The sequence below is a fragment of the Centropristis striata genome, chromosome 11 (assembly GCF_030273125.1).
Source record: "Centropristis striata isolate RG_2023a ecotype Rhode Island chromosome 11, C.striata_1.0, whole genome shotgun sequence".
NCBI classification, from domain to species: domain Eukaryota; kingdom Metazoa; phylum Chordata; class Actinopteri; order Perciformes; family Serranidae; genus Centropristis; species Centropristis striata.
In genome coordinates, this window is record NC_081527.1 from 9,955,173 (window position 1) to 9,970,432 (window position 15,260).

Below are 15,260 nucleotides of genomic sequence, written 5' to 3' on the forward strand. Positions count from 1 at the left end.
ACACAAACACACCGCCCCCATCCTTACCCCCTACCCCTGCCTGAGGCGGCTCTGTGACATCAAAAGGAGCTAAGCGCTTTGCATCGTGGGTAAGATCTGGGAGCGTGACGGCTACAGAGTCTTTAGTCTCATTAAAGAGTTCTAGAGCTGCAACTCTCACATTAAAGAACTCTGGAAACTTCATTCTGCTCATCCCTTTGGAGCAACTACCAGATGTGACACATCTCAAAACTGAAAAGTGTCTTTGAGTGTGCGAGAGGGAGGGTAGCTGTTCCCAAATAAACCCAACAATAACTCGTAAGCAGTATTTACTAATAAATAAGATATAAAATCATCAGGTCAGTAGCAAAAAAAGAGCAGGGGTGACACTTTGAAGTTTACTTAAAAAACTTTATTCAGTGATATTGCACTTTTGAGAGCTTCTTCAATGCAGATGAAAGTCCATTTAGATGAAAGTTGTGATAGCGCGTACAGTACATTGTTTTAATGAGAGCTACTCATGATGATAAAATAGGAAAAGGAAAGAGTTAAAAACACAGGAGATGATTTCTAACTAGAAACAAATATTAGGTGCTTTTTAAGCCACGCTGACTGAAATGGAAATACTTTGCACCATATACATTTATTTACATCAAAGAAATGAAAGAAAGTGAATTATTACCAGATCTATAAATACAAGCTTACCTGCGTTTCCTATAGATAAATACATATTAGAAATCGACGCAGGTGTCGATAGATCCATGCATTTGATTGGGTGTGTTGGATGTTTGGTATCATGTTCTGCTGACAGCGTGTTGTGCTGTAGTTCACAAGGATCTAAATCCACAGCAGCTATGTTTTTTTAATAAGACAAGCTGTGCAGTGTGCAGCCACTGCGTACCATCACATGTGAGAACATGTCTGTCCTAGATTCTGCACCGTGCATTTCTAATGTGTGGGCACGGTTACTGATGCTGTTGTGATCTGCTCCGTCTGACAGGTAACTACAGTAGAGTACAATAGCAAGATGCCTCCTTTCTTTCCTAAACTTTTCCCTTCATCTCCCCTTGGAACTACATCCCTCCTACCGTCCCCCAGGTGGGCTTGTGGTGTTTACACAAGACCCATAATGCGCGCCACCCACCAGTTGCACGGCATGATGACTCTACAGGCCACCCTGCAGCCGCGGTAGTGGTACGGCCACGGGTGGAACCCTCCCAGCGGCTCGCAGATCCTCTGGCAGTGGGTGTAGCCGCGGCGGCACTCGTGGCAGCACACGCCCTCGTGGTCCAGCCTGGGGTCGATGTTCATGTCCGTCTCGCCCTCCAGACCTCTCTGACAGGAGACAGAGATGTTTTAGGACGATATACAGTACAGGCCAAAAGTTTGGACACACCTTCTCATTCAATGTTTTTCCTTTATTTTCATGACTATTGACATTGTAAATTCATCAAAACTATTAATGAACACATGTGGAATTATGTACTTAACAAAAAAGTGTGAAATAACTGAAAACATGTCTTATTTTCTAGTAAGCAAAGGGTGGCTACTTTGACATGTTTTTGTATTTCACCCTTTTTTTGTTAAGTACATAATTCCATATGTGTTTATTCATAGTTTTGATGCCTTCAGTGAGAATCTACAATGTAAATAGTCATGAAAATAAAGAAAAACGCATTGAATGAGATGGGCGTGTCCAAACTTTTGGCCTGTACTGTATTTTCCCAGAAACTATCACGATAAACGATAGTATCGTCGTATCGATGTTGTTTTAGTTTTATAACAATATTAGAGCATAATAAGTGCATCCGTTTTCCACAGCGATTCATTTTTTTAAATCTCAAGAATATTAAACATTGGAATTGAAATGTGGAAAATAAATATTAATATATCCTAGATCAGGATATTGTCGGCCAAAAAAAGAGAAAAAATGTCGGAATGGAGCCGCAAAACTTATTTTGAGCCTAACATTAAAGATAAAACAGCCTAACTAAGTCTAAATGAGCAAAATGAAACACATAAAATAGACTTTCAGGCTCTGTTAACAAAACATTGCAATGAGATAATCATTATGTAATATATTATTTTGTTATTAAAATGGCATATAAACAGGTGGAATGGCTGCTTGGGAAACGTACAGGTGCATCTAAACATTGGAATTGAAATGTGGAAAAGAAATATTAATATATCCTAGATCAGGGGTCTGCAACCTTTACTAGCAAAAGAGCCATTGTTGGCCAAAAAAAAGAGAAAAAATGTCGGAATGGAGCCGCAAAAAAACTTATTTTGAGCCTAACATTAAAGATAAAACAGCCTAACTAAGTCTAAATGAGCCTATCAACATGACTAATATGCCATCATGAGCATTTATTAATATGAAGAATGCAGCGAAGGCCAAAGTGCAAATAAGAGGCTTGACACCGAAGAAATATCTCAGGAAATTTGGAATCGAAAGCTCGTCTAGCTAGAAAAACTCAAAACTAGACTCGATGTTGACAAAATTTAGAGGTTAAGGCACCGAAAGTTTCGTAAGCTATGATGCAGATTTTAGTTGACTTTTTAATGCCATGCCACATATTAGCTGCACATTTTTACAATTGAAGAATACAAATTCCAATGGGCCGACGCCAATGATAAAAATATAGATAAATATAAAGAAATCAGTATTAATTTCGTATAATTATTTTATCACAGACACATGGAGCCACTGCAGACGGCCTGAAGAGCCACATGTGGCTCCGGAGCCTCAGGTTGCCTACCCCTGTCCTAGATAAATAAAACATAAATAAATAAACTACAACCAAAACAAATAAAATAGACTTTCAGGCTCTGTTAACAAAACATTGCAATGAGATAATCATTATGTAATATATTATTTTGTTATTAAAATGGCATATAAACAGCTGGAATGGTTACTTGGGAAACATTACAGGTGCATCTCAATACATTAGAATATGATAGAAAAGTGTATTTCCAGTAGTTCAAGTCAAATAGCCCCAACCATGTATTGAGTCATATAGATGGACATACTTTTCAGAGGCCAAAATTTCCATATTAACATACTTTTTAAAATTGGTCTTTTGTAATATTCAAATTTTTTGAGACCCTGAATTTTAGGTCTTCATCAAATGTAAGCCATAATTATTATAATTAGAAGAAATTAAATAAATTAAGACATGAAATGTTTTATTCAGATCTATATAATGTGTTATTTCCACTTTTTGAATTGAATTACTGACATTAATAAACTTTCCATGATATTCTAATTCATTGAGATGCACCTGTAGTTGTTTTTCAGCTGTTCGTACTACCTGTCAAACATTTGCAGCATTACTTTAAACACAAAACGGCACAAAAAGTCCCGCATGTAAACAACAATATATTGAGTCCAGAAAAAACTATCGTGTCCATTTTTATATATCAAACGATAAGTCGATATAGTAATTTTTGTGACATGCCTACGTTCTGCCATGTGATACTGTACATCTCTAGCGGCGGAGGAGACTCAAACCAATTAAAAATGGATTTCCGACGGGCGGGATGGGGAGGAGGGGATGTTGTCAGATGCTGGTTTTTGTTGTCAAATATTTTCTTTCTCAACGTAGCGCTCGCTGTTTACCCCCCTCTGTGGTTGTCAGGAGTGTGTAGCAGGGGTTGGGGGATGCTTAGAGAGGGATTAGGAAAAAATGGGGCCCAACATAAGGGGTGAGGACCTAGGGCACGGGGGTGTGTATGTATGGGAGTCTGTGTGTGCTCAGCAGGGCAAAGAGGAGGGGGGTGTTGTGGAATTATTCATACAGCCTCGCTGCTGAAAGGAAAGCTTTGGACAGCCCCACATAGAAAACCCCGTGCATGGAAAACACACCCACGCATACACTCAGATTCGCAGTGACAAGCCAGGCCCCTCCGCCGTGACCCCGGCATCTGCTGCCGCTCGCACAGCTGTGAGAAACTCTCCTCAGCTAAAAAGCCTTCTCAGGTAGCCCCTCAGATGTGAACAGACAGTCGCGAACGCTGCAACGGCACGTAAACACAACAGAAGAAGAAGAGCGTGCGAGTTGACTCACCTGATAGGGGTTCTCAGGGTTGAACTCTGCCTCCACGTCCTCCTCTTCCTCCCCGGCCCCGGCGGCCTGGCGGCGGAGGCGGGGGGCGGCCCTCCTCTTCCTCTGTCCGCCTGCACACATCACAGTCTCAGTTTCTGACAGCAGACCAAATTTAGGAGCGGAGTGGCACTAATGTGGCACGGCTCCTGATTGCACTGCCGTTTTTTTTCTGCCAGCATTTGAAGTCCTCAGATGAAGTAGAATAAAATTGTGTTTTGAGAACTTTTGACCCCCCAGCATGCTAAAAATTGTACACTCGGTAGCTGGGAAACTTCAAAAGGACTTGTGCTTTTCTTTCAAGCTTGTTTTTCTTTCTGTGGCTTAAACAACTGCGATGTTAAATGGAAATTCTAGAGACCGTTTGACCCATATCCTCTTTGTTTTTAAGAGAAAAAACACAGAGCCTTAAAAATTGTTTTACTCTCAGTTTGATTTACATATTCATATCTTTACCGCAAGCTGTCTGAGTGCTTACTGGTGGAGTAGGTGGGACGGAGCCAGAAGATGGGCAGGTCTCCACACAAGTCCTTTATCTTGTTGCTGAGGAAGGCGGAATCAGAGAGGGGAGCGCCAGCTGCCACCCAGATCAGATCGTCCTCAAATTTGGCCGGCATCACCTCGTCCTCCTTTAGGGGTGAAGAAGATGAGGAGAAATGAGCAGGTAAACTCAAAAACAAAACAGGAAGATGTCCCTGGCTGCTGAAGGTGTAATGTCAAAGCTCATCTGTGATATTTGCTTTAATAATAATGATAATAACTTCATTTGTATGGCACCTTTCATACATAAAATGCAGCTCAAAGTACTTCACCGTATGGCATTAAAAACAAAACACAATAAATACACCAAAGAATAATTAAGAAAAAGATGCAATAATCATAGGATGGCAAAGGCATCCTTTATATGCAATGGGCTTTAATGTACATTATCTCCTGTTTAATGGTGTTACCCATTCAGTAGTGGTGTGTGTAAATAGATAGATATTTTATTCTTCCTCATGGAGAAATTCAGGTATCCAGCAGCAGCCAACAATACACTGCAGACAAGCAACACCAATACCAGGTAATAAATAAAATAGACAAACAATAAAAAGTCAGTGCTAAATAAAAAAAAAGTCAGTGGAAGCGTCATTAAAAATTGGAAATTGATAAATATAAGACTCCATTAGCCATCAAGACACTGTCCAGAGAGGACAGTGACCCCCCAGCATGCTACGATACGATTTTATCCTGATACTTGAGTCACGATATGCTATTGCTATTTTAAGCATTTTGCTATATGGTGAGTATTGTGATACAATATATTGTGATTTAACTGTTTAACTGCATTTTGTGTATTCAGTCAAACTGAACTGAACTGATATCAAACATGTATGGACGACAACAACTGCAGCATTTTATCAAACTTTCAAAAAGCTTCACTGCTCTGAATTTTTTTTCTAATGAAACCTAAAAAAAAGCCGAACTTTTCAGCATTATTTCACCTTCCCGACACGATATCCTGACGTGGTGCCTACAGATTCCTTAGATCTTCTAGTTTCATATGATACCAGTGCTTCCAGTATATTCAGAAAAGGTGAAAGTACTGACAGCCCATCGGAACGCTAAATATCGATACTTGGCGGCTATGAATTAATATAATATTGCCATGCAAAAAATCGCGATACTATGCTGTGTTGATTTTTTTTTCACCCACATGTAGTGCTTAGCTGAAGTGATCAGGTTAATACAAGTAATTTACTGCCTAACATGGTGCCATACCATCGTTCTGATGTCCAATAGTCCAAAGAAGTGATCTTTCTCTAACCCTGACCTACTCTAAATCGATCCATTCCTTCAGCATTGTCGCGTCAATAACCCTAAACCTCAAAGTATCTCAATCCAATAGAGATGAGATAGAATGACCTGAAGAGAGACATTCACACCAGACATCCGGAGAATATGGCTGAGCTGAAGCGTTTGGTTGAGGTTATTGCTTCTTAAAGGAAGTTCGACATGTTATTAAATCCAAGGGTTTTACTTTTTCCACCAGCAGATTAATGGATGTGTTCAATAAAGACATGACTATTATAATTGTGTAGTATTAGGTTAAGCACATTGTGTTTGTCGATATTTGGGACTTTGATGCAGATCTGATCACATTTTATAACTAATTAATGCAGAAAACTAGATAATTTCAAAGGCTTCACATACTTTTTTTGCCACTGTATCTATGCGTTGGACCAATGAGCAGCCCCCCTGAACGTCACACTGATACTAACGCTAGGTCATAATAAGTGCATGATTTTCCATCACGAGTGCCAGAGGTGGGCCGAGCCTTGAGCTCTGCAGTGGGACACTGTTGGTGACATCACACTAGTTACTGGCTTCCCCTTTAAATAGCTCACAGTTTTTGCATCCTGTCCGAGTCCAATCTCCATTAATGCCGTGCTGTTAATGCTCATTATAACAACATAAAATCCAGTCGTAAAAAGGAAGCCCTTGAGGCTTCGGTATACAGATTCCCTTTGCACTAACATTTAGCAGTATGCACAATGTCAGGACTCATCAGGATCTGAAGCAAAGGAGAGATTAGATGGCCTAAATTTGCAGGTTTCTGCAGATAAACTAATGAGGTTTCCAGAGGAGAGACTGTGTAAACATATATGTACTCTGTACCCACAGCCTGCAGGTAAAAGGGGAATTCTGTGGGGATGATTTTGCCCAGAGGCGTTTGTTCCTGAGGGCTGCACCGCACTAGCCACAGACATGTTTAGGGAGCGTTATCCTCCAACCTTTCAGAAATGCTGTTTTTTTTCCAGCTCAAATGATTTGCTGGAGGGACAAATAAAAGCGGGGTCCTTCTCCACTGCTCCACTGATAAGAGTTTATCTGACCCACTCTCTCTGGATGGCGACGCATATGTGTGTGTGTGCTTATCTAACCCATATTTGCCATCACTCTAAATTATAGCAAATGACCAGCCTGCAGCAACCATTATAACATCTCCCTGTCTCCACACACACACACACACACACACTTACAGACACGCACACACAAACAAATGTGAGCCAAACGATCATTTATGAGGCAAAGAGAGGCAATAACACAAACACACACAAAAGCACCAACGTGAAATAAATGATCTGTTATGAGGCAGAGAGAGGCAATAAGAGCAGCCCTGCGTGATAATTAATTGTGTGTGCTTGTGCACTTGTGCGTGTGTGCGTGTGTGCGTGTCTGTGTGTGTGTGTGTGTGTGTGTGTGTGTGCGTGTGTGTGTGTGTGTGTGTGTATGCGCGTTCGTGAGGGCAATTCTGGTGATGTGGATTTATGTGGATGTGAGGCTTATGCAGAGCTAAATGATTTTAATTATCAGACAGCCTCAATTGAACAATCACAGGCGCTGGTGTTGGTGTGTTGTGACAACAATACACACACACACACACACACACACACACACACACGGTATAGTCAGTGTGGTCCTCTGTTGTGTTTTCCGAGTCCACCAAGCTGTTACGTGATGGGAACCCACATAAAAACCACCCATGTGTTCCTGGTTTATCATTGGCCTGGGTGATTCATGCTAATAACTCGGCATACGCCAGCTTTAAATCAGAAGTGGGAACTTGTATTAAAGGGTTTATATGTCCTAACTGCCGGCTCTATAAATGAGCTTATTAACCCCTTAGTGTGCCGACACCTTTATAGAGAGTTAGGGGCGGGGGGCAGTAGATCTTCAGGGGGAGATAGCAGGTCAACAGTAGATGCCACATAGAAGTGGTGACATCATCTGAAAGCTCAGAACCTGGAGATTAATCTGAAATGCAGCTCACTGTGTGTCAAGATGTCATGAATCTTAGTACAGTAACTTGGTTTAGGAGTATATGAAGTCGATTCCCCTGCTTAAGTATGTCTCATAAGTTGCTGCAACAATTTTTGGGTTGATAGCATTTGTTCAACACATTTGTTGCTAAATTTAAAAAATGTTGACTGCTGGAGAATGGATAAAAATCAGAAAAGTCAGAAATCCCTTCAAACTCCCAGATTCAGACACCAAGACTGTTAAAAAAAAGGAGAAATATCCATGCTTTGATTTGGAAATCAGGGGATCTGAAAATGTATTTGAGAGGCGTGTGTCAGGTAAAATTAAAATTAAATAATCAATTATTTGTTGTGAGGGTTTAGAACATTATGATATATGAAGGTCATCCTCATGCTCAGTCGTGTCTCACAAGTAGTCTCGGCTGATTTTGGGTTTTTGTGACACAGATTTGTGGAAAATTTTTATCTTCTTTTTTTTGGAGAATGGATAAAAATAGTGAAGAATTCCTCCAAATATCCACATTAAGACAGCAAAAGGAACCTTGAGGAACAACCAAAGAAAAAATTAGCTGCGAGTTAGTATCAAAGACCTTAAACATTTTGGAGATTTTTTGCAAAAATTGAATTTTTTGACAATTACATGGTGAGCACTTCTGTTCTGGAAACGTCTAAAAAAAAAAAGAGCTCATTGTCAATATACTTGGGAAAGCCATACATCCTCTGAATGTTCTAGGTCTCTAGTTTCTGGTTGTAAAGTTGCCTGAGGCTGTGATTATCCTGGAGGTCAGAGGTCAGCAGCTCATTTAGGTCAACATTTTTATAAAATGCTCTCACTGTAATCCACAGGAGTCTCAGCTTTCCAGTCAGAACCAATTCATGCAATTCTCAAAATGTTTAGGGACCCCAGTATGCAGAAATATTGAAATAAATTAGGTGAACATTTGTATTGCATGAGAAAAACTTGATTAAATTCAAATATCTTGTAGTCAGAGGTCAAAGGCCACATCAGTTTTTCCCTCACTAAAATTGAGCCTAACTTTGGAGTCTTATTTCGCCCACTTCCCAATAAGATTGCATGACATGCTAAGGAACGCTAAGGGGCTAATAAACTAGTATAAGTTGTAATGCATTGATTTAGGTGCAGATTCTCTGCAGCACTTTCTGAGAAAATAATCTATTGAATAGTTGTTGAGCCCAACGTGGACCAACAGGCATCCCTAGAGCTACGCTGCTAGCATGGCTCAAAAGACAAAGCATGTTATTCTGCTGATGGGCGATAAACACCAAAGTTCTTTCCTATAATACATAGATTATTCAGTAACTATTTTTAAAAAATGAGTCACCTTAAAAGTATTAGACCTACTCGTTAGACGTTGGTACCAAAAGGTCGGTCTTCATTTGGCAGCAGTTTGGATAGTGAAATATATAAAAGATCAAATAAGATAACAGAATTAAGGATCATAATGTGAACAGCAGAGTGGAATTTCAAAAATGTGCTGGACTCTTACTTCCCGGTTTGTAAATATATATTGAATGTGCAAGATTCTTGATGGTATAGTTGATATTTAGGTGGGAAGTCAGATTTGTATGAAACAAACAATATAATGTATTAATTAGCAATGGTGGAAAGAGTATTCAGATCCCTTATTTAAGTAAAAGTACTAATACCACACTGTGAAATGACTCCACGACAAGTAAAAGTCCTGCATTCAAAACTTACTGAAGTAAAAGTACAAAAGTATCAGCATCAAAATGTACTTGAAGTATCAAAAGTAAAAGTACTCAGATTGTTTTATATATTCCAAATATGTTATAGGATTTTTATTATTGATGCATATATGTAAGCAGTGTTTTAGTTCTCTCAAGGTATGGCTCATTTTAAGTACTTAATATACTGTTATGAGGTTTAATTTAGAAAAAATGTCTGACCACTTTAAAGGTATGATTTTTTTTTTGTTAAATCTCGACCCAAAGGGTAACTAAAGCTGTCAGCTAAATGTAGTGGAGTTAAAGTACATTATTCGCCTCGATATGTAGTGAAGTAGAAGTATGAAGTAACATAAAAAGGAAATACATAAGTAAAGTACAAGTACCTCAAAATTGAGTACTTGAGTAAATGTACTTAGTTACATTCCACCACTGTTAATTAATGACATTTCTGGGACAGAGAGGAAGAACCCACCAGGTCGAATGTCACAGAGTCCTTGTTGAGAGCCTCCACATCAGGCAGGCGCGCCTTCACCTGGGTCTTGATGTAGCACTTCTCTCCTCCTGAAAACCGGATCCCTGTGATCCCCTGGAGAGGTCCAAGACAAACAAAAAGCAGGAAGTTAGAGCCCCTTTCGTCCTAAATTGTGTCATCCTCGGCACTCTACAACCCTGTTTACACTCGGTTATAAAACAAATGTGTCTTGGGCGATCCGATCACAAGCAGTCAGCGCTAAATACAAATGTAAACAGGGTCCAAGACGCATTGGGATCGGATCGATCAAACCACTTGCTGAGGTGGTGTCGGACGCATTTGACCACATGTATTTTGTAGTGTAAATGCTGATGTGTCCTGATTTGTCCCCAGGAAGCACGTAGCAGGAAAATACAGTCATGGAAAAAATTATTAAACCACCCTTGTTTTCTTCAATTTCTTGTTCATGTTAATGTCTGGTAAGAGTTTAATTTAAGAGCTAATATCTAGACATTTTCCATTCCATGGTTTTCTTGATAATAACCAATACCATTATCAAGAAAACCATGAAAAATATCTACATATCAGCTCTTAAATTAAACTCTTATGAGCTATTTTTGTTGTTATCATTATATTTGTCCAAACAAATGTACCTTTAGTTGTACCAGGCATTAACATGAACAATAAACTGAAGAAAACAAGGGCGGGCTGTGTGGTGGTTGTTTTGATTACAGAACCAAACGGTTGAAGACAGTTTCTTAGTCACAAAAGATTTTGTCCCGCTAATGTAATTAATTAATAAATGTAAATACGTTTATCCAACATCTTCTTAGCCAGCCGGAGAAACACAGTTTAAATCGGACGATTCAAGTTGTTGTTGTAAGAGCCATTTTTTTGTTTTTATTGTTTGTTTGTTTGTTTGCCCTTCCCACCACCGGGTTGAGAAGAGTGCTCATTATGTGAGTGAGATGCCCCAGAGAAGCACACAGTTTTTTGACCGCACAAATAAAATATGTAAGTTGAAAGTTTGAACTTTATTTTGTTTAAAGAAGTATATGTATGTTTGGAGAAGCTATAAAAAAAATGCATTTATGCCCCGCCCCCCCCCCTTTTTATTTTTTTATAAAAATTAAAAAAATTTAAATAAAATTTAAAAAAAAAACAATGCATGTCTTTACAATGTACATAAAAAAGTTTTAACATGCCTTTTTTTAATGAAAAAAAGAGTGAATTATCCTCATTGAACCATGATCTGTGAGAAGTAAAGAACACCATTGCACTAAATATTGATAAAAATGGTTAGTAATGGAGTTATTGATTAAATATAAAAACAATTTATTGGGATACTTTTGGATAATTAAACATGTCTTGGATTATTGCTGTTCCTGAAAAAACGAACATAACAGGAGAGTTAAGTGATGTAGCCTACGGAAAATGTGGAAATTTAATTTGTGCATGTGAAACACTGTGAACAGGATCTCAGCATAGTAGTGGCTTCTTTTTCAGGTAGCAAAGGGGTCATTACAGTTGTTGTTATTGAGCGTAATAAATGTGCATTGGGCAATTTGACCTAGTGGAGGCAGCGTAGGTAGTAACGGAATCTGAACAGAATTGGTCAGCTGGTCACCATGGAGACACATGATACACACAGGTGTAAAAGGCGATGTGTCTCATCTGTCCGTTTGTAATCCGATCGCCCAAGATGCAATTTAAGTGTGAACAGGATCTACAGGTTCATGTGTGCATTAAATCTAAAACCACAGTTTGATCATTTCTAATAGCACATTTTGATGACATTTTGGGGTAGTGCTGCATTAAGTTCTAACATTTTTTTTTTGTAACTGCACTATCAAGGACATTATGATTAAAGGTCAAAATTTTAATAGTTAAAAGGCCAAAACTGCTGCTGCTTCACTAGTCTGATTGGCCTGATTGGGGTGCTTTAATTAAAGGTCAAAAACCACCAGTCCGCATTTAATGAAAATTGGAAGTACGATGCATCTTGACACTGATTGGCCCAAAGGGAGATAACACGTCTACCACGCTGCTGCACTGAGCCAATCTCCCCACGAGCGTCATTAAAGCTTCAACTAATCTGATCGACTTTCTCTGAGTCACTTAGCGATGATCAGTGTGTTTGACGGGGCTGGTTTTCTACAGTCATGGAAAAAATTACTAGACCACCCTTGTTTTCTCTTTGCTCTCTTGTTCATTTAATGTCTGGTACGACTAAGGTTACATTTGTTTGGACAAATATAATGATAACAACAAAAATAGCTGATAAGAGTTTAATTTAAGAGCTGATATCTAGACATTTTCCATGGTTTTCTTGATGATGATTTCAGTTATTATCAAGAAAACCATGTTAAATGTCTAGATATCAGCGCTTAAATTAAACTCTTATCAGCTATTTTTGTTGTTATCATTATATTTGTTCAAACAAATGCACCTATAGTTCAGGGGTGGGCAACCTTTACTAACTAAAGAGCCACTGTTGGCCAAAAAAAAAAGAGAAAATCGCGGAATGGAGCCGCAAACCTTATATTGAGCCTAAAATGAAAATTAAACAGCCTAATAAGTCTAAATTAGCCTACCAGCATTATTAATAGTCATATTGAGCATTTATTAATATGATTTTGAAAACTAGTCTATCTCGGGGAACTCAAAACTAAACTCAAAGTTGGCAAAACTTAAAGGTTAAGACTTTCGTAAGCTGTGAAACACATTTTAGTTAAACTTTAGTTTTAGTTAGACTTAAATGTCAAAACTTTTTTAATATGCTGTAAAAAGGCTCTACAATTTTACACTTGAGTAATTCAAATAGCTTTTGGTCTCCACCATTGATAAATTAACATTTTAATGTAAAAATATGAATATAATTTTTTTTTTGTCCCAGCCACGGGGAGCCCCTGCCCCTAAAGAGCCACATGAGGCTCTGGAGCCACAGGTTGGCCACCCCTGCTTTAGTTGTACCAGGCTTTAAAATGAACTAGAAATTGAAGAAAACAAGGGTGGTTTAGGATTCTTTTTTCCCATGACTGTACTATCGGCTGATTATTTTAGATGAAACTTACAATCTCAAAGTCGTGGACCTCCACGGCCTCGTCCGCCCCGCTGCCTGTGCTGAATCTCTCCATGTTGTTGGCAGTGTCGATCTCCATTGTGCCCTCCTCCACTTTGCCATTGATGCTCATGCTGTAGTGGACATTGTAGACCTGCACACACACACACACACACACACACAGAGGGTTTCAGCCTGGCATGTAAGGTATGAGAGTCCTGAGAGTCACCCCACCCTCCACCCCCCTCTCTTTCAACACTCCTCCTCACCCTCCTTCTCCAATCTTTTTCCTCACACATACAACCTCTCTTTTCTGGATTTCTCTTTCAGAAACACACATGCATTCAAAACACAATCTGTACAGCTCTGTGTGATGATGACCCTTTTTCACAGAGCCGTTCCATCGTGCCTTAATGGCATTTTCTAACTTCATATCGAAGAAAATCACTCAGAAAGCTACATTTTACCCTCTCATCTCGTCCACCTCTTGCCCCTGGAGCATCAGCCGGACCATAAAGCCCCCCTACACCACCACAACCACCCCCACCCCCCCTCTCCACCCTGCCAGGATCCTCCAACACACACACACAGACACACACAACGCCTCCATTCACTAAGCAGACTGCACCATGGAACTGGAGTGTTTAATTTACATTTTAGTGTTTGCCTACACTGCAAAAAAAAGCCATCTTGGAAAAACAACTTTTTCTCTCGGGTCTCCTTTTAATTCCAGCAAGTTACAAATGTTACCACTGACAACTTCATTTCACTTGTCTCCAATTCAAAGCAGCTTGTTTCAAGAATTTCTTCAATCAACTGACATTATTCTTTATAAGCTCTGAGTTGTGTTTTCCTCTATGGTAGTGCCACTCATTTTAGGAAAAGTTCAGAAAGCAGAGTGGAAAACCCACACTGGAAGAAAAACAATTATCTACCAGATCAGATGTTTGATTTGTCTTTTGATTGAGATTCTTAAGGGACTGTGTGAAAGTTGAAGCAAGTCACGATTATGTAAATGTAACCATATGACCTTAGAGGGGTCATGTCACACAAAAGAAGAATTTGAAAATGTTAATGTTAGGGCATAAAACCTAAAAAATCAAGACTCTTTATTCAAACAACAGCATAGAGTTCAGTGTTGAAATTCGAAAAAACTGGATTGAATTGTGACCTTAAAATCGACAGTCAAATCATAGTTTTGGGGATTGTGGCAGCCTTTTTTAGGATCTCAGTAAGGTACAAACAAGATCAAGATCTAATATAAGATTTAGGATGAAAATGAACTCAAATCATGCTCCATAACTCTCCTAAAAAAGTGCCATAGCCTATCTTCACCCCAAAGGGAAAAAAATGACATCCCCCACCGCCCTTTCTAATAATTTTCCTACAGTCCCTTATTAGAAACTTTTTTTGTAAGTGTAGGAAAGATAAACAATAAAACATCATTCTTACGTGTTTTTCATTGTTGTTCCAGAAGTAAAAAGCTCCGACTGCCCCCAGCAGCAGGAGGAGGGCCCCGGCGATGAGCACCGCGATCCCGGCCTTCAGGAGGCGGCCGGTGGCGGCGGGCTTCACGGCCACGGCGGAGTAGGCCTACCGGAAAACAAACAAACCCCCCAAAAATGACCACATGCCCTTACCACATGCCCTCACCCTGGATTAAGTTTTAGCTCAACTGTCCAGCATACTGAATAACAGAATACTTTGGCCTCTCACTGACCTCTACGTGAGTTAAATTATAGCCCCGGATAATAAACCACATCGAGCTGTCCGGGATGAAAACTCACCGGGGGCATGAAGTGCTGCAGGTCCTCCGGTCCCGCAGAGGCGATCGGTACTTTCTCTGAGTTCCCGGCCATGACTGGAGCAAAACACCTGAGGAAACCCCAGTCCACTAACTCCTCTCTCTCTCTCTCTCTCTCTCTCTCTCTCTCTCTCTCTCTCTCTCTCTCTCTCTCTCTCTCTCTCTCTCTCAGGAGGAGGATGGACTTCTGTTCAGGCAGCTCGTCCTGTTGAAACTCCACGCATATAACCTTTCCACCAAGTTTTCCACCTTAAAATAGCCCCCCAAAAAGGTACAAATCCAACATTCCAGGTGTTGATCGCCACATTATAAGCCACTAATTAAACCC

The 15,260-nt window shown here is 39.7% G+C and overlaps 1 protein-coding gene across 1 annotated transcript; it reads right to left on the reverse strand.

Annotated features, from left to right (window-relative positions):
* Positions 1-369: 369 nt before the first annotated feature.
* On the reverse strand, positions 370-15,020 carry LOC131980704 (leukocyte cell-derived chemotaxin 1-like). The gene is made up of 7 exons (XM_059344991.1): positions 14,916-15,020; positions 14,581-14,721; positions 13,142-13,282; positions 10,068-10,181; positions 4,561-4,711; positions 4,047-4,156; positions 370-1,314 (listed from the first exon to the last, which is right to left on the reverse strand). The coding sequence occupies exons 1-7, from the start codon at positions 14,985-14,987 to the stop codon at positions 1,093-1,095; spliced, it is 951 nt and encodes a 316-aa protein (XP_059200974.1). The 5' UTR covers positions 14,988-15,020; the 3' UTR covers positions 370-1,092.
* Between the last annotated feature and the right edge of the window lie 240 nt (positions 15,021-15,260).

What these genes read in the sequence shown, in the direction of transcription:
- LOC131980704 (XM_059344991.1), bottom strand. Translation starts at nt 14,987, where the DNA reads ATGGCCGGGAACTCAGAGAAAGTACCGATCGCCTCTGCGGGACCGGAG. An exon ending in GGAACAACAATGAAAAACAC is followed by an intron (nt 13,283 to 14,580) that starts GTAAGAATGATG and finishes GTGTGTGTGCAG; the next exon opens with GTCTACAATGTCCACTACAG. An exon ending in CCGTCCCACCTACTCCACCA is followed by an intron (nt 4,157 to 4,560) that starts GTAAGCACTCAG and finishes TGATGTGTGCAG; the next exon opens with GCGGACAGAGGAAGAGGAGG.